Raw genomic sequence first — 24015 nt, 5'->3', positions numbered from 1 at the left:
ACTATCTAATATTAAGTTTTGTATAACACAAGACGATTTCTCTCAGGCCTTCGTCGGGACGACGCACAAATCTCTCGGAAACGCTTTCGCGATAGCAAATCACATCGTAAACCCTCCTCCCAATCTTTTATTCGATTTCATTTAATACGTTGAAACGAAGTTCGCTTTAACGGAGATTACGGTCTTCTTTAGGATCCGATTATCGTTTTATGCGCTTCCTCATTAATATAACGATCGTTATTCGTATTCAAACATTCTGCTTGAGAGATCGCACTTTTGGACCTGAAGTGGTTTAATCCAATATCCTTATTTTTTAGTAAAACCCAAAAAAAAAATTTAATTTTTTTGTTTTTCAATTATAATACTTTAAGGTAAGCGCTAGATTTCAAAGAGACGGAAAGAGTACGTTTATCCTTTTCTAGACTAAAAGATGCTGTTTAATTTTTTAAAACTGATAGAAAACATGTTCCTAGGTCGTTCTTCTTTCTTTTTCTCCACCTTATCCCACTAGGTGGGGGTCGGCACAGCTATTTTTTCTCTTCCATTCTCTTCTATCAGCCGTCATCTCAACACTCACTCCTCTCTCTCTCATATCGTCATTCACACACTCCATCCATGTCTCCTTCGGTCGACCTCTTCCCCCTCTACCATGCACTACCATTTCCATACATCTCCTAGTCACATGCATCTTCTCTCTACGCATCACATGTCCATACCACGCTAACCGTCCGCTCTTTTATTTGTTGCTTAGCGGGGCTACTTTCACACTTCCTCTTATATACCTCTGGTAGGCAGCGGCTTGGCTCTGCCTCTGGCATTAATGAAGTCCATGGGCGACAGTAACCACTCGCCATCAAGTGGGCCGTATGCTCGTCTGCCTACAAGGGCAATAAAAAAAAATACTATAAAACAAAGTATAAAATTCATTTACTAAATTTTTTTTAGTTAAGCCCCTTTAATTATAAAGATGCCATATATCACCGTTACTTGTTCAATTGAATTAACGGTAAGATTATTATTTTTTTATCTTTTTAAAAGGCGTAACATTCGTTTTACGAATACAATAAATACTTTCACCACATCGCACAATGTGTGTGGTGGCATTCACGTAATATCTGTGAGCTCCGGCCACGACTAAACATCCGATGGACCGCAAGCTCGTTGCTAATCAAAAGCGGTATCGAATTTGAACCATCTAGGAACATTGTACACTCCCGGACACATCTATCGGCCCACCTAGTGTTTTAAGTTTTGACGGTCCCTAGCTAAAAATAAATGTCAGGTGGGCCGATAGATCTGTCCGGGAGTATATATCAGCTATTATTTGTATGTAAGATTTTGTGAACAGACAAGAGCCTTAATAATTATTTCATTTAACATTTTTACCGGTGGTAGGACCTCTTGTAAGTCCGCGCGGGTAGGTACCACCGCCTTGTCTATTTCTGCCGTGAAGCAGTAATGCGTTTCGGTTTGAAGGGCGGGGCAGCCGTTTTAACTATACTTGAGACCTCAGAACTTATATCTCAAGATGGGTGGCGCATTTACGTCGTAGATGTCTATAGGCTCCAGTAACCACTTAACACCAGGTGGGATGTGAGCTAGTCCACCCATCGAAGCAATAATAAATAATATATAATAAATATATAAATATTTATAAATATATAAATATTTAAATATATAAATAAATATATAAATATTTACTGACAACCACGCCACGTTAACTGGTCCCGTGATAAGTTCGTAAAGAACTTGTGTTACAGGTACCAGATAACGGAAATAAATATAAGATTTTTATTATACACATACATATATTTAATATACATCCATAACCCTGGAAAAGACATTTATATTTATCATACAAATATCTTCCCTTGGCGGGATTCGAACCCGCGACCCCCTTATGTAGTGACCATGTCACTAACCACTACACCAGACGGCCGTTAAATAAATAAATATATAAAGTTTTAATTATAACGCAAATACATCCAATAAACTGTTATTTATTTAACAAATGAATATCTTCACTGCGTAAGAAGAACGAATCGAATAGATGTAATTCTCAGAGTGGACCCACAGAAATCGATATATGAGATTACGCTCTCGCGAGCAAAATCAAGTAATTAAATAGACAGAGAGTTTCTAAGCGGTCGCGGTATTTGAGTTCGCAACGGGTTTCAGAGCATGGGGGCTATGTTTAATAGAAACAAAGGGTGGAAACAAGTAACTTTTGTTACGATTCCTCCCTAAATCGTTCTGTGTTTGCGCTGAGATAATTGTCAATTTCATGGAGCGTGAGTATTTCGATAAAAATTGTATGAGATGCAACGGAAATAGTTTTATTAGCTAACAAATTTGACATTAGAAATACTATCGTTTAGTGAACTTTTTCGGACGATCGATAAATGAATTAAGAGATATTGAATTCAAAATCATTTATTTCAACTTAGATGTCAGTATGACACACTTGTTGAATGTCAAAATATAAATAACCATGTTAACTCTACCACCGGTTCCAAAAAAAGCCACAGTCCTGAGAAGAACCGGCGAAACAAACTCAGCGGGCTTTTTTTTTGTTTTTTTCTAATAAAAAATTCTAATAAAGATAAATATTAAAATAATATTTCGATACATATTAGGACCTATCAGTGTACAACATTTTTTAACAAAGACAAACTATGGCTGTATTTAGAAACTATAAAACTTTCTATACAATCTCAAAACTAAGACCTCATTTATCTTCTATACCTATATTAAGTATCTTCACGTATAACTTTCACGGCTTTTTACCCAACACTTTGACGCTTGACAATCTTCTTTCATTTCCCTATCCACTACTCTTCGTCCACAACTAGCATTCCCTTCTTAACAGTGTTAGAGATAAGAGTCTTTAAACATCTCAGATTTTGATGTCCATTGCGTATTAGGCCCGTCGCACTAATGAATGAATTATGATACATACATACATAGTTTCGGCTCGAACGTCGCTTTATCCTAAGCCATAGTTCTGAATCTACCTCAAAACAAACGGGACTATTTGAGAAATATTTATCATACATTTTTTTGGATTTCAGAAAACCTTCGCTCTATTGCTGGTAGTGGGATCGGCCTTGGCCCAATACGAAGACTTCGGAGGCTTCGAAGGCTACCATCACAAGCCTATTTCTCATCAACAGCACCAAGCATCCGATGAACACCACGGCCAAGAATATGAACTGGATTACCATGTTAGTATTACCAGCACTTTGAAGGGTATTTTTTTTTTCAATTAAATTTTTTCATTGTCCCGTAGAAACAAGCCCAAATCATAATATATTAAGCATAACGAGTAAGCGTTACTCATTTTCTAAACATAAACTTGAATTTTTGCGAATTTGTTATTGAAGTTACAATTTCAAGAAAGAAGCAGTGGTCACAGAAAAAACACATTACAGGGGTCGATGACCTTACGCATCTGTTACGTTCATTGCGTGCCGTACAAAAACGATAATAAAATCAGACTACAATTGCAATTCCTTTAATATTCATAAAAGGAATCGATCGACAGTTTTGATATTGGTGTTTATGAAGTATATTAGGAACCCGTCATGGGTACGACAGTCCTGTTTAAGATATGTTCGTTAAACAATACAATAAAGACTTCGACCGACATTCTTTAGACTTCATTTATTTATTTTTATTGGTGGTAGGACGTCTTGTGAGTCCGCGCGGGTGGGTACCACCACCCTGCCTATTTCTGCCGTGAAGCAGCAATGCGTTTCGGTTTGAAGGGTGGGGCAGCCGTTGTAACTATACTTGAGACCTTAGAACTTCTATCTCAAGGTGGGTGGCGCATTTACGTTGTGGATGTCTATGGGCTCCAGTAACCACTTAACACCAGGTGGGCTGTGAGCTCGTCCACCCATCTAAGCAATAAAATAAAATAAAACATTCGAAGGCAGGTCTCGATAATCAAATCGTGATATCTATTTCTTTCACAACCACATTACACGAGGGTCATGAATCGTTTCACACATACGCAAAAAAGCCTACCTACCCTACAAACAAAATTTAATTAAGAGAACGATTCCACTATAGGCATTGAAGGAAAATATGCGGATTTTTTTCAGAATTTCATATCTATAGTCATTTATTTATTTATTTTTATGAGTGGGCGAGCTCATGGCCATGCTGGTGTCAAGCAGTCACCAAAGTCCACAGTCATTAACAACATAAATGCAGCCACTCACCTTCAAACATGAGTTATAACTATCAGTTTTTACTGGCTGGCTCGCTGCTTCGTGGTGGAAATCGACAGGGTGGTGGTACCTACCCGTGCGGGCCACAAAACGCTCAACTACCAGTCAAAAATAATCATCGATAATCTTAGTAATTAACACATATGTACTATATATGTTCTAGGCACATCCGAAATATTCTTTCGATTATTCCGTAAAAGATCCTCACACTGGCGACGAGAAAGAGCACTGGGAGACTAGAGACGGTGACAAGGTTAAAGGTAAAGCATCTCTTTCTTAATAAACAAAAGACATTATGTAGTTGCATCAATTTTATATTTGCGTACAGTAAAATCTCTTTATTCGTGGGGCACATGGTCCATAAATATGCTGCAAATACAGAAACTGTGAATATGGAATGGTAATTGACATATATGGGATTATAGGGGATACGTTCTTAGAATGACAAAATAAAAACATGGGCTTCAAAGTTTACAAAAAAGAAAGGGAGATTTATGACTTTTTTAGTTTCAATAAAAAAAATTGGGTTACATTAGTGTTATGGAATGTAAATAGTTCTGAATTAGCTAGGCTTAGCGTTTATCTAACAATGAAAAAAAATCAAGCATGTACCTTAACTATTCGCGCCACAGTGACCAAAAAAGTGCCATATCACAGAGAAAAAAAAAGGTAATAAAATCATATTTCGAAAACTATAAAAAATAGCGGAACACACATAACAGTGATTCGGATAATCCTAGTGATGCTTTACTTCTGGACTTCGGATTGACACTATTTTTTGGGACACACTGTATAAGACCGTTTTAGCTTTTTTTATTAGTCCTTTTGACGACGCTTCTATAAAGGATATTCGGTTGGATACCGACATATTGGAATCCTTTTTATCAATGTGTATATACCAATTAGATCCGCGGATAAATAAATCTTTAGCCATGAAGATAGATAGGAATTCGGCTTTTTTTTTTTTTATAATCCGCAAATAGTAAAAACGCGAATGAAGGATCTTTCACTGTATTCCCATTTTGAACTTGAATAACCGAATTCAAATCGCAGATGATCTATCGGTTACGGTTTTACTGGTGGCAGGACCTCTTGTGAGTCCGCGCCGGTAGGTACCACCACCCTCCCTATTTCTGCCGTGAAGCACAAATGCGTTTCGGTTTGAAGGGCGGGGCAGCCGTTGTAACTATACTGAGACTTTACAACTTATATCTCAAAATTGGTGGCGCATTTACGTGGTAGATGTCTATGGGCTCCAGTAACCAATTAACACCAGGTGGGCTGTGAGCTCGTCCACCCATCTAAGCAATTAAAAAACGTGACGTTTTCAAATCTCTCAGGAACCTACACCCTGGTCGAGACAGATGGCACAAAACGCGTTGTCGAATATGAAGCCGACGATAAGAACGGCTTCAATGCCGTCGTGCACAAGATAGGCACGCCTAAGCACGAGGAGTACCACGCCAAGCCAGCCCACGAGCCGGTCCAATACCAGCACGACTACGGACATTTCGACGAGGGTTACGCTCCGATATCGGCCAGTTTCGAACACTAAGGCAATAGGTAGGTACAACGTCGACTGATTTTACTGTCGGTTATCATGATTAACACAAAAATCGGTTATCAAATCAAATCATTTTTTTTCTCTCAAAACGTCAAAAAGAACTACCGCCAATTCACAAAAACTAGCCTCCGTACTGAGAAGAACTGGCAAGAAACTCAGCGAGCATGTTTTTTTTTTTAAACATAGATAAAAAAAAATGTTAGGTTTTTTTAAATATTCCTTTTTACAAGATGTATATTATAACGTAATAATTATTTCAATATTGAAATGTTATGAATTCGTTAGATCCAATATCGGAATTTAAAATACCTTTCAGTTGCAGAGAAATGCTTTTTTAATGCATCTAAAAGCTTTCTTTAAGGTATTCAGATATCTATTTTAAATTATGTGGGTAGTTGAAGAATTTTAAGGCGTTTAGGGCATAGAGCATTTTAACGCATTGTACGCCAGCGCTGCGATAAAGCTGCTTTCAGACTACGCTATACTATCATACCGTATAGTATAGCAGCGTATACTTAGCCAATAATATATAGTACAGTACAGTGTGAACGTGTCCATAGCAATGTATGGTGCGCGATATTATTGTGCTATGAGCTATGTACTATGTGCATAGTCTGAAAGCAGCTTTATACGGGATTATTTTTCATGGAAATTTGCCTTCTGTTGCCGTGAGTGATTACGCAGATTATCATTATTATTATTTTTTCCAAAAAAATAAATATTTTCTGCGCGTTCTCATTGATAGTAAACAAGAGAATCTTTTCGGCGCCCAGGTTTTGAGTGGTCGGTACCTAAACCCTTTAAAGGGCCAATCGGCTGTTGCTAACTTTGGTTTCCTTTTCGGCAAGATTAAATAACACTCATCTCCTACCTAAGCTCATAGCCTTGAGAGGCTATTTCAGCGTAACCTTAACTAGTAGGTGAGCTCACGGGGCTCAAACCGTAGTGATGCTAACACTGACCCTACCAAGAGCAGTGCTTCGCAGAATCTACCACCGGATCGGAAACGCGACCCACTGAGAAGATCCGGCGAGAAACTCAGTAGGCTGTGTCTATGGGTTAGTTCGCTCGTCGAGCCCTTCGTCGTAAGCGACGGGTTCGACGAGGACGGTGACCGGATAACACTCAATTACTGGCACAAAGGTATTGAAGATTAACATTCCAAATTATAAACACAACCGACAGTCAAATCGTCGATGTAACAAAGATAGCTGCTCCCTGACAAAGTCTAGATGTTAATATAGTGTTATAAGAAAATACGATTGGTATTATAATTGTTATTTAGTTAAGTTTGTTTTTACGTTTTCCTATTTATTCTTGAATGTCCTTGCGATGATTTCGCTAATGTAATGTACAACAAATTATTTTTTTGATCACTCCTATCCGTATATTTTAAATGTATACAATGTAAGCATAATTCGCTAATAATAGTACTTTGAGAGGCCCAAATTTAAAATAATGCTTCATATAATTGAATGGTTTTTAGATGACTTGAACTTATATTTGGCACATACAACAGACAATATATAATGAATGAATAAAATCTAAAATTACAAGTTCCCACTAAATTGTTATAACTGTGCACTAATGGTCTTATTCATGATGAGTTAACAGAGGCTTATAAGGCTGTTCCAAGAAGACCGTCTCGAAATGTTATTCGTAATCATTCGAAAAAGCTAAAACGCTGTAGTATAGTTAATATAAGCCCATTATAAACGTTCTATAGGCTTCGATAAGTCTTCCGTTGTGAACAAGACCATAAGTTATTGCCAGACTACAAGTCCACTAAGTACTGATATAGGCAATGTTATTGTGTGTATTTCTGAAGTCTTAATGTTGATAAGACTATGAGACTGCGTAGTTACATTTATTTGTTGTTACTTTTAAGTTCTGTACAAAGAAAACAAATGCTTTGAAATTAAAATTAAAGAATCGTTATGAATTTTATGGTTTTATTTAGATTTAGAATTCGCCAGTTGTCGTGGCGTGCAACCTCTTTGACAGGACATAAAACCTATAATGACTAGACATAGACAAACTAAGACAGATATTTGAAAATAATTCGAAAATAAATGGAACGAGGGCGTGACCAGCAGCGACTCAGTACACTTTTTGACTTCTGAAAAGACAGACATACAAAAAGACGAAAAAGAACGAATACCTAATAATTGACCGTTCTTATATAAGATGTTCAAGCGATTTTCGACCGTTCAAGTAGTCATTCGACCGTTCACCAGTGTTTCCTGCTCGTTTCACTCACGGTCTCGAATTTTTTTTAGGAATGTTCTTGGATTTAGCGCTCTAAGTTAATACAAAGTAAAACCTTCGTCAAACAGAACGCGTAATTAGCGCACGTCAGAGCGCTAAACTGACGCCGCGCTATGACGCCGAGATGTGTTGTACTACTATGGTAAAGCTTTCGTCAAACAGAACGCGTAATTAGCGCGCGTCAGAGCGCTAAACTGACGGCGCGCTATGACGCAGAGATGTGTTGTACTACTATGGTAACATACCGTCAAACAGAACGCCAGCGCTATAAGTACGCAGCGCTGTGTCGCGGCGTTAGGACGCTTTGACGTCAGGCGTTGTAATTTTTTACAAATTTTATTTTAGCGTCCGAGTGAATGTGTATTAAAATACTAGATAACGCCCGCAAAATGATATAAATAGTTAGAAAATATCCATACTTATACAATGCCACATATGAATCACTCGATTTCTTAATATGCGTTGCGTCAAGGAGCGTTGGACTCATCTAGTCAATTTGTGTGACATGTAAAGAGCGCGACGTTAAGTACGCGGCGCTAAGTACGCGTTCTGTTGACGAAGCCTTTAGTCCTGGCATTGTATGTATGTTTGTATGTTTGTAACCGACTCCTTTAGACGTGATTTTGACCCACTTTAAACGGCCAGATTTCATTCAAACTTTGTAGATTTATTGAGGATGAGGACCGATGACAATTCAATATTTAAAAAAAATAATGAAAAATATATTGAAAAAATTGAAATACAACTAAAAAATGAAAAATAAATAATAGTTTAATAAAACTAAAAAACACGCTTTATATAAAATTCAACTAAAAAATCTAAAATAAATTTTAATAAATTTAAATTGAAAATAGTGTAAAAAAATATATATTTTATTGTAAAAAAGCGTGGGGTGCTTTTTAAGATATTATTGAAATAATAATTTTATATAAAGCGTGTTTTTTAGTTTTTTTAAGCTATTATTTATTATTTTTTACTTTTATTGTCCTAATAGGCAGACGAGCGTACGGCCCACCTAATGGTGGTGGTTACTGTCGCCCATGGACTTCAGCAATGCCAGGGGCAGAGCCAAGCCACTGCCTACCGTCCACCGGCGTCCACCGTCACAAGACGTATAATTAGAATTGATTTTCATAGCGCAATTAGAGAATCCGGTGTCGATTCCGTAAGACAATGGCTGGTTGTAAGAAAAAGATCGATTTGTTGACATTATTAAAGCGCCATCTATTGTACATGGGTAGTACTACGGCAAAAGCCTAAAGCCCCTCCTACTACAATTGCACCGTGTTGTATCACAATCGGATCCGTGGCTCAGGATCGCACAGGAGATAAAAATCGATCACTATTCGAGTATATACAGATAATTTTAAAAAAAATTTAGACTTCGAATTTTGCGCCATCTGTTAAATACTGACCGAAGCCGAATACAAGAGCATTAATTCTTTAAATTAGCAACACTGACATCTATAAAACTAATTTCTTTAAAATTTTATGGCTTGGTAACGAGACCTTTAAGCCAAAACTTAAATTTTCTTCTTAAATTCCGTTTTGATATGAAAAATGATATAAAGTTAATTAATTTGAGAATTTTATCAATTGGAATGACATCAAATGAATCGAGATGAGATGGAAAGAAGTTTAGTCTCAGTAAAATATTCGTTACTAACTGAGACTTTTCAGTGGACTTTTTTGATGAAGCCGAGAAGCTACTTCCAGCGACTTTGTTTCACTATCGCACATTTGTGCACTTTCACAGATCCTAAGCAATTAACAAACCATCGTTATTACTGAAGAAACACTGATTAAGAAAGTAAAACAATTACCGCAAAATTCTTTCCTTTAAATAACTGCCATACAAAAATAATATGATTATAAATGTAGATAAAAACTATACTATATCTCAAGCTATACCAAAAAACACATAGAATGCGAAGTTGCAGTAAATTCTGTTTATTAGTTCAAAAGTTCATCGCGGACAAACAACTTGACACAATTTTTTTATGCATAAAGATCTTATGCCTTTGTCGTCTGGACAAATTAGCTTGTCTGTGAGATTTGAATACCGGCACAGCCGCATCGTTCAACGCGAGTACACCGGACGTTTTATCATTTAGGCCACGATGACTTCAGTCATTAAAAGATACCAGCTCCAAGTTCGCGTGTAGCATTAAATCTGCCCGAGTAAGGTTTGCTGCTGGTAGGACCCGTCCGCGCGGGTAGGTACCACCAACTCACCTATTTCTGCCGTGAAGCAGTTATGCGTTTCGGATTGAAGGGTAGGGCAACCTTTGTAACTATACTGAGACCTTAGAACTCATATCTCAAGGGGGTGGCGGCATTTATGTCATAGATGTCTATGGGCTCCGGTAACCACTTAACACCAGGTAGACTGTGAGCTGATTTGAACACCGGTGCATCGCTTCAACACGAATGCACCGGACGTCTTATCCGTTAGGCCACGACGACTTCTTATATAGTATATAGCAGTTTTAAACAGAATGAAGTGTGATGACTTGAAGTGAACTGTGATAGTTTATGGCGTTGTTTTTTATATCTTTCCATTAGCTAGCTACTATGACGCCATCTTAATTTGTTTCCTTTATGCGGACACGCGCGTTTCCGACCCGGTGGTAGATTCTGCGAAGCACTGCTCTTGCTAGGGCCAGTGTTAGCAACGTCGTCACCAACTCGTTCGGTAGTTCGGTAAAGGACCCCTTTTTTTTCCTACCTAATCTGATTGTCTAGGCCCGTGAAGCATTGTATACATTATTATTAAAAACACAAATATTCGTTTTTGTCTAACATAAATTGGTGCATAAAATTATTTAGATAAAATATTAAGCAATACTGATACACATTATCAGGGCCGGTGGGAGCCAAAATTTTCTCCCGGACAACCGCTCTTTTCAGCGCCTCCTATTCGAAAATATAATTATGATAATTGAACAATTACAGTATGTATGCACAATATAAAATTAGAAAAAAAACTGTTTGGCCCGAGGTCAAATTTTCATCTGCTATGTGGCCCAACTATCAAAATATTTGCCCACCCCTGGTCTAGAGAGACCATATCAGCGTCACTACGCGAGTAGGTGCTAGTTACTAACACTGCCCCTAGCAAGAGCCGTGCTTCGCAGAATCTACCACCGGATCGGACACGCGACCCGCTGAGAAGATCCGGCGAGAAGCTCAGTGGGCTGTGTCTGTGGGTTACATTTACCCGTCGAGCCCTTCGTCTCGAGCGACCCCTCGAGGTGACTGGTAAAGGGTTACCTCTGCGCCAGCGCGAGCTTGAGTCGGTCGTTCTCGTAGCGCAGCTGCTGCTCCGCGGTCTCGGGCGCGGGGGGCTCGGGCGCGGGGGGCGCGGCGGGGGGCAGGGGGCCGCGGGGCGCGCGACCCACCGTCGCGTAGCCGCCCTGAGAAAAGCAAATACCGACACATACGTTTACGAAATCGTTATCATTCAACTAACTGCGTGATGAGAGAATACCGCAGTCGTCTATTTAAAAACGAAAAGGTTTACATATTATTATGGTCTTCTCGCATTAAAACTGTACAATTACTGGTGGTACCACCACCCCGCCTATTTCTGCCGTGAAGCAGTAACGCGTTTCGGCTTGAAGGGTGGGGCAGCCGTTGTAACTATACTGAGACCTTACAACTTATATCTCAAGGTGGGTGGCGCATTTACATTGTAGATATCTATGGGCTCCAGTAACCACTTAACACCAGGTGGGCTGTGAGCTCGTCGACCCAACTAAGAAAAATAAAATAGAAAAAAAAAAAACTTAGCAATTTTACAGGAGAGTGTTTTAAAGGTTTAAAACATGTGATATTTGTAATATTAAACATCTTTGCAACATTTTTATTTTGTTTTTTACCAGTTACATTATCTGTCTTTTAAAGTAAGATAAAATTATGTATTAATTTTGTTAATAGTAGTCAAAATATAGGTAAACTAAAAAAAAAAAACTAAAACTAAACTACGCTCTTTCGACAATATTTATGAGTAAAATACTGGTGATACCAAATGATTCCGCATATTATAGGTGGTACATTCACAGCACATATTAACTCAAATTCGAATATTTTTGGAAATTGTACACTTTTAATGCAAAAAGACGATATGAGATCTTTTTTTTTGTAACTAATATTTTAAACAGAACACGCAATGTAATGCAATCGGAATGCCCGCCTTCACGACCTCCTCCTGCTCGGGGTTTATCCAACTTTGCTGTAGATTGCTGTTTTACATTTAAAATTACGACCATATTTTTTTTAATTGCTTAGATGGGTAGACGAGCACAGCCCATCTGGTGTTAAGTGATTAACCGGAGCCCATAAGCATCTACAACGTAAATGCGCCACCCACCTTGAGATACAAGTTCTAAGCTCTCGAGTATAGTTACAACGGCTGCCCCGCCCTTCAATACAAAAGGCATGACTGCTTCACGTCAGAAATAGGCAGGGTGGTACGTGCGGACTCACAAGAGGTCCTACCACCAGTAACTTGATTGATTTAAATAACAATAAGATAGAAGATGAGAAGCTCAATAAACACCCTTCGCTTACCTGTATGGTAGAAGACACAGAGTGAGCTCTCTGGTGAACGACCATTTCATCAGTCTCCGGTTTGTTGGGCTGCAACAAATTATACTACAATTAATAAAAAAATATTTCCCTTCTCTTATAACCGAGTCTTTTTGTGGTCTCTGATCAACTGTGAGCAGTACTGGTCGACAGACTCAGACAGTGTATGGTCTTTGACTTGCCACTGTCAAAGCGAGGTGGCCTGCTCATACCAATACAATAACCCTTTTTTTTTGTCCTACCTAAGCTGAGAACCTTGAGAGGCTATATCAGCGTAGCCTTAACTAGTAGGTGAGCTCACGGGGCTCAAACCTGACGACGTTGCTAACACGAACCCTAGCAAGGGCCGTGCTTCGCAGAATCTACCACCGGATCGAAAACGCGACCCACTGAGAAGATTCGGCGAGAACCTCAGTGGGCTGTGTCTGAGGGTTAATTTACTCGTCGAGCCCTTCGTTGCAAGCGACGGGTTCGACGAGAACGGTGACCGGTGCTTGAAGTACCTAAAAGCACCGTTGGTGGATCGGGAGGATCCGAAATGACGTGTTTTGGGCGACGTCGATTGCTTTCCATTCTGTCCGCAGGATCGGGAATGAAATACTGCAACGGCTTCACTCAATTCACGACCAAAGCCATAAACAATTAAAGCCCAATTCGATTGACTGAAATGATAGGTTCTTGTGATGTACAAATGCACTGGTGATGTAATTGTGATGTATTGGTGGTAGGACCTCTTGTGAGTCCGCACGGGTAGGTACCACCGCCCTACCTATTTCTGCCGTGAAGCAGTAATGCGTTTCGGTTTAAAGGGTAGGGCAGCCGTTGTAACTATACTGAGATCTTAGAACTTATATCTCAAGGTGGATGGCGCATTTACGTTGTAAATGTCTATGGGCTCCAGTAACCACTTAACACCAGGTGGGCTGTGAGCTCGTCCAACCATCTAAGCAATAAAAAAAAATGTATCCTCAACCCAACCCGTGGGACATATTTTAAGTATTAGTGTAGGTCATTTACTATTAGATTCGTTCGTTTATTGCTTAGAACAGTGAGCGAGCTCATGGCTTACCTGTGTGCCAAGTTAACTCAAATTTGTATAGTGTTTGCCGCTAGGGGCGCTGTTCCCACTGCATACAAATAAGAGTTAGCTTTTACGGTATCGAGAAAGTAAAGACACTGGTCTTAAGTGACATCAACGTGTATGCTCCCGTTCACCTTGTAACATGCGGTGCGGCCGGTCCCCCTTGCAGGGACTCACCACTGCCGGTCCCCCTGTGCAGGGACTCATCACAGCCGGTCCCCCACGCAGGGGGCGGCGCGCGGACTTACCACGGCCGGGGGCTGGTCGTCGGGCGCGGGGCGGGCGGCGAGCAGCGGGCTGGCGGTGGCGCTGGCGACGGGCGTGGCGGCCCCGCTGTTGCCGTTCACGCCTTTACCCGCGACGCCGCACTGCTGGGCCTGAATAGCTTCCTTCACCTCTTGAAACTTCTCGATAAACTGGAATTACAATATTTTCTATACTAGACAGGGACCACTTGGGATAGGACGAACGCTTCGAGATAGCTATTTATAAAATACTGGTACCATACCAGCCTAAAATACCTGCCGTGAACTATATCAAAGAACAATGAAACTGCTGTTTAATTAATGCTGCTTAGTTATGGATGGTCATCAAGATTCCCCGATGAGCAACCAAGCTGAACATCATTTCTAACGCTAATTAAATCATTAAAGAAATCACATGCCTTCTTCGAAGGAGGATTAACTTATTAGTCCTTTTCGATGGGCAACGACTTGGCTCTGCCCATGACTCACTCCCCCATAAACGACTATACTATCATTTGACACAGTTTAGAACACATCTCAATGCCATCACCCTAATCCAACCAAATATCCGTTTCAGATAAGATATTAATCAATACTTTTTTTTTATTGCATATATGGGTGGACGAGCTCACAGCCCACCTGGTGTTAAGTGGTTACCGGAGCCCATACCCATAGACATCTACAACGTAAATGCGCCACCCACCTTGAGACTATTACTTTATTATATCACTAGGTGGATTACGGAATTCTAACAATTGCGTCTATGGATTTTTCTATTGGGTTTTTTTCGTGAAATCTTTATTTTTATTGCTCTGGTAGTCAAACGAGCGTACGGCCCACCTGATGGTGAGTGGTCACCGCCGCCCATGGATATAAGCAATGTCAGGGGCAGAGACAAGTCGTAAGCCTATAACCGATCTGATAGCATCAATTACACCTGGAGGAGGTCCTCTGAAAATAGATATCACAGTTCCTTCTCACCTTTCCGAGTTCGGCTTCGGAAGCGAAGCCGAGACCGTAGACAGTGTTCGCTCTGACGTCACTCCACTGCCCGAACTTCTGGGATGTCTTCGTAAAGGTCATGTTGGCCGTTATCGTGCTGTTGATCACCGCCTGTCGGGCAATAAAGACCTATCACCACCGACTGTGGACTTAGGTTTTTTTTATTTATTGCTTAGATGGGTGGACGAGCTCAGAGGCCACCTGATGTTAACTGGTTACTGGAGCCCATAGACATCTATAACGTAAATGCTCCACCCACCTTGAGATAAAAGTTCTAAGGCCTCAGTATAGTTACAACGGCTGCCCCGCCCTTCAAACCGAAACGCATTACTGCTTCACGGCAGAAATAGGCAGGGCGTTGGTACCTACCCGTGCGGACTCACAAGAGGTCCTAACACAAGTAATTACGCAAATTATAATTTTTGCGGGTTTGATTTCTATTACACGATGCTAGTCCTTCACCGTGGAAGTCACTCGGGTATATTGAAACTGCTCTTGCTAGGGCTAGTGTTAGCAAATTCTCTCAGGTTGAGCCCGTTAGCTCACCTACCCATCTGGGTGTAGCTAGAATAGCCCCATATGCTACAAGGGAGGAAAAGAAAAATCTTCAGCAGAGGGGCTGGTTGTGCTCGATACAAGGGCGGTATTTCCGGGTGTATTTAGCAAACGCCACCACTATAACAATCACGAAACTCCCCCTCCTATGTCAGTAATAAAACATAGAAAAGCTATTTTAAAATATTTATAAGGTGATTTAGTCCGATGAGTATTATAGTTTTATAGTGTAAGTTGATGTACAAAATAATATGTGCGTATTGTGCTGCTTTTGTTTTTTTTGTAACTTAAATTTCTAAATTCCTCTTCTCTGTTCACTTTCTACCTATATGTGATTTTAATTGTGGAAACATATTTGGTTATTGTTTTAGCTATTTTTTTAAATATTATATGTTTGTATTGTACTGTTTGTTTCCCAAATAAATAAATACCTTGGTTCCTTCAACGCTGATGATGCGGTAGAGGTTCCTTGACGAATCATAGAAGAACGAAACGGAAACCGCTGCAGAACTGGCCGACATCCATGACCGTTTCGTCTTGGGATCTATGTGGAACACGTGGGCTTTGCAAGTGAATATCGGCTGCTCACTGAAACAAGACATAAGCTGTTGCCTTTACTTCCATTTACTGATCTCCAGTTGCACCCAAAAACGGATAACATTTGGCACCTGAGACATTTACATACTAAAGTTTTAGTCATCGTGGCCTAAAAGGATAAGACGTCCGGTGCATTCGTATGTAGCGATGCACCGGTGTTCGAATCCCGCAGGCGGGTTCCAATTTTTCTAATGAAATACGTACTTAACAATTGTTCACGATGGATTTCCACGGTGAAGGAATAACATCGTGTAATAAAAACCAAACCCGCAAAATTATAATTTGCGTACTCACTGGTGGTAGGACCTCTTGTGAGTCCGCACGGGTAGGTACGTACCACCACCCCGCCTATTTCCGCCGTGAAGCAGTAATGCGTTTCGTTTCGAAGGGTGGGGTAGCCGTTGTAACTATACTGAGACCTTAGAACTTATATCTCGAGGTGGGTGGCGCATTTACGTTGTAGATGTCTATGGGCTCCAGTAACCACTTAACAACAGGTGGGCTGTGAGCTCGTCCATCCATCTAAGCAATAAATATAAAAAAAAACGCCGGCACCGTATCGACAGCTTAAAATCTGGACGCCGCGGGGCCGTCATGATTCGCTTATTTACAATCAATGAGTACGTGAAGCATATATTTAAATTTTTTTACATTTTCGTAAAGCAATAAATAAATTTAAAATAACAGTTTAAAAAAACTAACAAATTTATGGAAAATCCAACTAAAAAATAGAAAATAAATTTTAATGAATTTGAATTAAAAATAGTGTAAGAAAAAATGATTTTATTGTAAAAAGGCGTGGGGTTTTTTTAGTTGGATTTTCTATAAATTTGTGACAATTAATGATAGTGACATTGTTGAAATTTGAGGTTAAGTCGATATATAGATAAATAAGCGGATATTCGACAAAATAACTTTGAATTTCACTTTGTATTGTTGTCTATACTTCTATACTAATATTATAAAGAGGAAAGATTTGTTTGTTTGTTTGTTTCGAATAGGCTCCGAAACTACTGGACCGATTTGAAAAATTCTTTTTCCATTAGAAGCCGATATTGTCCCTGATGAACATAGGCTACTTTTTTTTTTTTTTTGTTTCATGTGTGTTTTAATGTATCCGAAGCGAAGCGAGGGCGGGTCGCTAGTGTATTATAATTGGCTAAATCTAGACCACGAAGGGAAGAGACCGCGTGGGTATGACTCCCACGATGTTTATCAGTAGCCCGCTGAAGGTCGCCGGAAACCCCCTAGCTCCCGGTCACCGGAGAATCTGTTTTAGCAACGTATTTGTCGCCGATTCAATTTCCGCAGCTGATATATTTCGTAAGTATAAGGTCTACAAGTAAACTCTCGCTTCTTATCAATTGGAAGTTGTAGTAATAAGTGTTAGTTAATTAGACATATGGTAAGCCACCCTCTTTGATACATTAGTGACCTTTTTATTTATTCCGTGATATACTTTGTGGTTGTGTGCATGTCTAATTCCTAACATACGTATAATTATCTATAGTATATATAAATGAGAATCTGTCTCATAACTTTCTTTTTGCTTCCTACCTATGCCGATAGCATTGAGAGGCTATATCAGCGTTACCCTAGCGTGTAGGTGAGCTCTCGGGGCTCAAACCGGAAATGTTGCTAATACTGGCCCTGGCAAGAGCAGTGCTTGGCAGAATCTACCACCGGATCGGAAACGCGACCCACTGAGAAGATCCGGCGAGAAACTCAGTGGACTGTGTATATGAAAAAAAGTATCCACAAATTTCAACTCACGGCCCACTTGGTATTAAACGGTTACCGGAGCCCATAGACATCTACAACGTAAATGCCGCCACCCACCTTGAGATATAAGTTCTAAGGTCTCAGTATAGTTACAACGGCTGCCCCATCCTTCAATCCGAAACGCATTACTGTTTCACGGCCAAAATAGGCAGGGTGGTGTTACCCACTCGTGCGGACTCACAAGACGTCCTACCGCCAGTAAAGTAGTTAAATCTAAAAAATATAATTCTCGTCTCGCAAAAGGCCCGAAGTTATTGAACTCTAATCTCAATAAATAGCACGGCGAAACGTGGCAAACTACATTTATTATTATATCGACAGACAGCCAGTTGTGGTTAAACAAAACTAAATTTAGCGCTCTGCGTGTACGGAGTACGGACAGGTGTAGAGTGAACAAACACACCCGACGGGTTCCGATACAACTTGTTATATTTGTTCTTATTATTTACGTTGACGGACAAGCGTGCGATTACACACAGCCTACGCGTGTTCCATTAACAATGTCAACATCACTGAGAGGACATCGCCAAACAGGAGCGTTCCTGAACATATTTTACGTTAGACACGAATAAAAAATTTTTGAGCCGCCTTGTCCAGAATAAATTTTAAGCTATTGCATAGATTTTATCGCGGGCTTTGAGCGCGACTGAATCAAGAAATTCTGTAACGAAAATAACCTGACAACCCCACTACGCCTACTATGTAGCTCGCGTTCAACGCATTCACACGTTGCGCTTGTGTAGTGTTTGTGAATAAGCGCGTGGCGTGACGTCACACTGCATGCGCATCATGAAAAGTCTGCCCATCTCTCTCTCTCGCGCGGTCTAGCTTATGAGTGTGAAGGGGACAATTAATGTTTTGCTTTTATTAATGTTTAATATAGCGTAGTCTTGTTTTATTATTGTTTTAATATTAAATTATCATTGTCTAATTATAATTGCATAAGTTTATAAAAAATGCTATGCAATAGCTTTACCGCGGCAGTTCCCGAGTGCCACACGTTTTTTTTTTCTTTATTGCTTAGCTGGGTGGACGAGCTTACAGCCCACCGGAAATAGGCAGGGTGGTGGTATTTACCCGCGCGGACTCACAAGAGGTCCTGCCAACAGTAATTACGCAAATTATAATTTTGCATGTTTTGATTTTTATTACACGATGTTATTCCTTCACCGTGGAAGTCAATCGTGAACATCTGTTGAGTACGTATTTCATTAGAAATCTATTACTTCTCACACAAAACGCATAGAATAGTCCAAAGTCAGAGTACCAATATCCAATATTCTAATAGACCCATAGTATTACCATAACAAAATGGTCAAACGGTAAACAGTCGTCTTCTCACTAAACACGTCGGATGTTCCCGATACCGTATCGATGCCTTCAGGAATTCTAAGCACCGGTCGCTGTTCTCGTCGATTCCGTCTCACCGGATCTACTCAGTGGGTCGTCATTCCGATTCGGTGGTAGAAGCGGTGGTAGTAATGAAGCACTGCTCTTGCTAAGACACCTACACGTTTGGGGAAGCTAACATAACCCCACGAGGTTACTAAAAATAGGTAGGCAAAAAAAGTATAGCAATAGTACTTTAACCCAATTTTAAAATAAATTTAAATTTAAAATAAATTTAACACAGGCTCATCATAGCAGCCTATACGATTCATGTTCTTTAGACCCAGATTAATTAGTATAAAAAATGCAAGAACAACAACAGAAAGCTCTTTATCAAAACGCCAGAAACATTAAACTTTAATGAAGCTATGAACGAAGCTATTAAGAATGCAGCACATAAGAGCGATATGATAAACTACATAAAACTGTAGGTGCCAAGTATCCTTAACAAAGATAGCCTACTGAGTTTCTCGCCGGATCCTCTCAGCGGGACGCGTTTCCGATCCGGTGGTACATTCTGCGAAGCACGGCTCTTGCTAGTTTGAGTTAAGCGTCATCAGGTTTGAGCCCCGTGAGCTCACCTACTAATTCGGCGAATCTAGAATAACCCCTCGAAGTTACTAGAATGGGTAGAAAAAACTAAAACCAACAAAGGTAATCTGCGCCAGATAAGGTTGCGGAGAAACCATGGTTGGGTTTCTGACCCTCACTTTCTCTCAGGCACCCCAAAAAGGATGATTCCGTCTACATAGAGTGCGATGGTGTTCAAAGTTTTTAATAAACTAGCATCATCATCAAGTTCATTCATACTACCTGGAGCCACTGCGGTCATCCACAGTGCGTTTCCAGAGATCTTTTTTGCCACGTACCATCCGGCTATGGAATGAGCTCCCCTCCACGGTGTTTCCCGAGCGCTATGACATGTCCTTCTTCAAACGAGGCTTGTGGAGAGTATTAAGCGGTAGGCAGCGGCTTGGCTCTGCCCCTGGCATTGCTGAAGTCCATGGGCGACGGTAACCACTCACCATCAGGTGGGCCGTATGCCCGTCTGCCTACAAAGGCAATAAAAAAAAAAAAAATCATCACTGCATATCTTCGCTTTTCTATTTGAACTAGCAAAACAATATTTGGCTATATCTGACGAATGATAACAAAGCGACCGATGGAATATATGGAATACGCAATGATATTGTGTGACGACACGATATCTTTTTGCAATCCGACGAGCGGCCACTTGAAAGATTTCGATAATAAAATTTTATGTTAAACTATCAGAAGTAATTCGGATGCAGCATTGAAACTCTAACTATTGTAAATTGCATAAACCGATTTACAATAAGATTTTTCGTTTCTTTCATTACGAACAGTCCTAAAGAGACTTGGATGGATGGATTTTGTGTGGATGGAGACTAGGTGTCAGTGGAGAGATGGCGTATGATGACCCCAAGCGGAAAAGAGGACATATTGCGCGACCTCACATAGTTTGACAAGGGCAATTTTAACATACATCAGGACCATGATTGTTTTAAAAACAATAATAAAAGTACAAAAACATGACCTACCCACTCAATTCTAAAGTAATGCAAACAAACATTCAGATATCATTTTGGGTTAAAATAGTCAGCAAGTCAACAACATAGTGGATACAGTAATATTTTTGAAGATTATTACATACATCTATACCAATATATAACTCTACAGTGGTTTTTACGGGTGTTCCATTATAACTACTGAACCATGCATCCGATCGACTTGAAACTTAGTATCCATGTAGAAAATACATGTACTTAATGGACAGGGTAATATTTATATGAGTGTATGACTCCCTACACAAGTTGCGAGGGCGTTAATGATGAGAATCTTTGTGCGGGTGAGAAATAATAATGTTAATTTTAAATGCCTAGCGAAGTGAGTGGGTACAGCTAGTATGTACATGTTATATATATATACATTACATGTATATACATACATTACATGCATATTATTGTATACATTTGGACTATTACTAGTTTACTAATCGTATTTCTGTTTAAAGATACTTCTGCTTATGTGTTTCTTACAAGCCTTATTAGATTTATTGTGCTAATATGTACCGATTTCGGTTATTAAAATACAAACAGGCATACATATATACTAAAGCATTTGAATTGAGATAAAGTATAATGCATATCTAACTACAATCTCAAGTGTCTCAAGATAGAAATAGCATTTATGTTGCAATTTATTTTTATTTTTTGCTCTACAGCCTATAGTTATCACAGTGCATATGCAGCCTCTCGTCTGCCTGCACACAACAATAAAAAACGAACCATAAAATAAAAGCCCTATTGTTCATAATTGAGAAACCCATTTCTAATGATTAGAAACATAAATCCAGACATACACTGTTAAAACTTATCAAAGATAACATTTTAAATAGTATTTATTTATGTACAGATTTTGGTCTAAAATGTCTAAGTAGACATTTTAGACCAAAATCATTTTAACTAACAAAATGTAATAGACATTAGACCACACAAAAAGAACTACACAGGAATGATCAACAAAAATAGATTATTTATGAAGACAGATCAGACTTTGTTCTAGGAATATAAAAATATGATGCATTGCTGGTGCCATGAAAACCTGTGAAATAATTATAGGAAGCGTGTCTATCTACATACATAAATATTATCAATCCTTACAATGTTTTGTGGTATGTTCATTACTTTGTAACATATTGTTGTGTGAGCTGTTCTCATTATTGTACAGCTTGTATTGAATGTAATTCGGAATTAAAATTGACTTCAATGTTTTGTCAAAACAAATTTGTTACTACATTATTCACATGAAAGATCACTGACATTGTGATCAACATACTTCATCTATTTTTGTCTAGCAAAGAACCTAAGCAATACAACTACAACTTATCATATTCAATCATAGACCAGCAGAAATCTAAGCTGATATTTAATTTAGAAATGGAATTAGTAGTAAATAAAGTAAAGTATAATTGTAGTAATTCAGTACATAATTGTATTTATTATTTTGATTTTTTTTATCATTTATGTTGTATTTATCATTAATACTTGTATTTATTGTATAAATAAATATTTCCTTTCATGCCTCAACCAATACACCTGCTACGATCGAAATGTAAAATATAAATAAATTAAAATTAAACTCGTATTTTTTGAATTAATTTAGAGAAACACTCAGTCAAAAGTAAGCACTATATTCAACAACCTTAAGAGTCGATTTCCTATTTTATAGGTACCAGAAACACTCATTTAGGTTTTGAATATGCATGCACAGTATCTTAAAGATACTGACTAGCTGGAATTGAACTTGGATCCTTTATCACTATTGACAAGGTCACTACTACGTCAATAATGTTATATTATAAAAGTTTTCAATCTGGATTTAAAAAACCTACAATATGTTGTGTATACATTTCCATGATGAGTATTGAATGATAGAGTTGAAATGATATATTGATTTTTAAGACTTCACGTTATGTTCCCACAATAACTTTGGTATAGTTTTAGCTCCTTGTTCATTAATAATTGAATTTGTCTTTCATGACAGTGAATATTTAATTTTGAAGAAAATATATTTTTTTAATAAATATTATTCTTATTTTTTTTTATAGTTTTTCTTAAATGTTTATTATTAATGAGGAAAACCTCATATATTTATGTTATTCCTCTCGGTATTCTAAACAGGATACCAGGCGCACATGAATTGATACAATTTAATGAACTAGAAAACGCAGGCTTTATAAATAGAAGGCCAAAGGGCCAACGACTGCGGTCGGGCAAAATCATTCAATCGATGTGCAAATAATCATTTAAGCGGAAATACTTAACGGCGCTTTAAAACGCAAAATAATACTGTAATTTTTTTGTTTTTATTTTTAAATATTTTATTTCTTCATTCCTTTTAGTATACACTTATTTTAAGTTAATAATTAAAGGCATTTATTTTTTGTCCAAAAATATCCCTTCGAAGTGGTAAATGCATCCCCACCCTATACCCAGTAATGTGTTAACAGGAATGAATTTTGAAGTGAAATCTCTTTTGGATTTCCAAAAAACCTTCGACATTTATAACTTAAAGCATAAAAATTAACTCACCCCATTGTTTCTTTTCCTGCGGTCATTTAAAACACAAAATTAATGAAAATATTTTACTTCATATTTCCCTAATTTTTCACTTGAGATCTGTCATAAGCGTTCGGTACCCATAGACTAAAGACTAAAAGTCAATTGAACATAGCAAAATTCTACAGAATGTTTATGGATGGTACAAAAAATGACTCTATTCATAGTTTTTTAACATGAACTGTTTTATTACTACTTTAACAAAGTTATGTAAAAAAATCTTGTATTAATACATTTGTAAATACACGGTAGTCCATAAGCCACCTAATTTCTTAACATTTCATTCAACAATGACTTTACTACTGCACGCTAGATGTCACTGAACGTCTTGTCTGTTTTGTTAAAAGGCTTAACTATTTTTGTTTTTCTTGAAAATAATAATTATAAATAAAACATTTTCATTTTAAAATAGTGTGAATGGACCTGCCGTCCTTTACCACTTGAATCAGTCTTTAAGCATGGAAACAAAATAACCGAGCAACATTTTTTTTAATGCTCCTATGTTGATGTAGTACAACTACTCTTCACTAGATGTCACTAAATTAAAATTTGTTAAAAATTGGTT

At 38.6% G+C, this 24015-nt stretch overlaps 2 protein-coding genes across 4 annotated transcripts in view; one reads left to right on the top strand and one right to left on the bottom strand.

Annotated features, from left to right (window-relative positions):
* Nucleotides 1–23561, bottom strand: part of LOC101740566 (homer protein homolog 2) — a 51860-nt gene extending 28299 nt beyond the window's left edge. For all 3 annotated transcript variants that reach the window (XM_012696685.4, XM_004933536.5, XM_062676769.1), the window contains exons 1-6: nucleotides 23424–23561; nucleotides 15972–16128; nucleotides 14965–15096; nucleotides 13987–14154; nucleotides 12640–12708; nucleotides 11341–11483 (exon numbers count right to left, since the gene is read on the bottom strand). In XM_012696685.4, coding sequence (XP_012552139.1) covers nucleotides 11341–11483; nucleotides 12640–12708; nucleotides 13987–14154; nucleotides 14965–15096; nucleotides 15972–16128; nucleotides 23424–23449 — 695 coding nt within the window. In that variant the 5' untranslated portion in view covers nucleotides 23450–23561. The remainder of the gene's footprint in view (nucleotides 1–11340; nucleotides 11484–12639; nucleotides 12709–13986; nucleotides 14155–14964; nucleotides 15097–15971; nucleotides 16129–23423) is intronic.
* CPR133 (cuticular protein RR-2 motif 133) lies at nucleotides 3072–5790 on the top strand (the record flags this gene model as incomplete). Its single annotated transcript, NM_001173166.1, is given in 3 exon segments — nucleotides 3072–3224; nucleotides 4399–4495; nucleotides 5576–5790. Coding segments are annotated over 3 exon segments (465 nt in total), but the record flags the coding sequence as incomplete, so codon positions are not given.
* Nucleotides 23562–24015: the final 454 nt, after the last annotated feature.

Source organism: Bombyx mori, chromosome 28, assembly GCF_030269925.1.
Source record: "Bombyx mori chromosome 28, ASM3026992v2".
NCBI lineage: Eukaryota > Metazoa > Arthropoda > Insecta > Lepidoptera > Bombycidae > Bombyx > Bombyx mori.
This window is presented reverse-complemented; position numbering and strand designations above follow the sequence as displayed.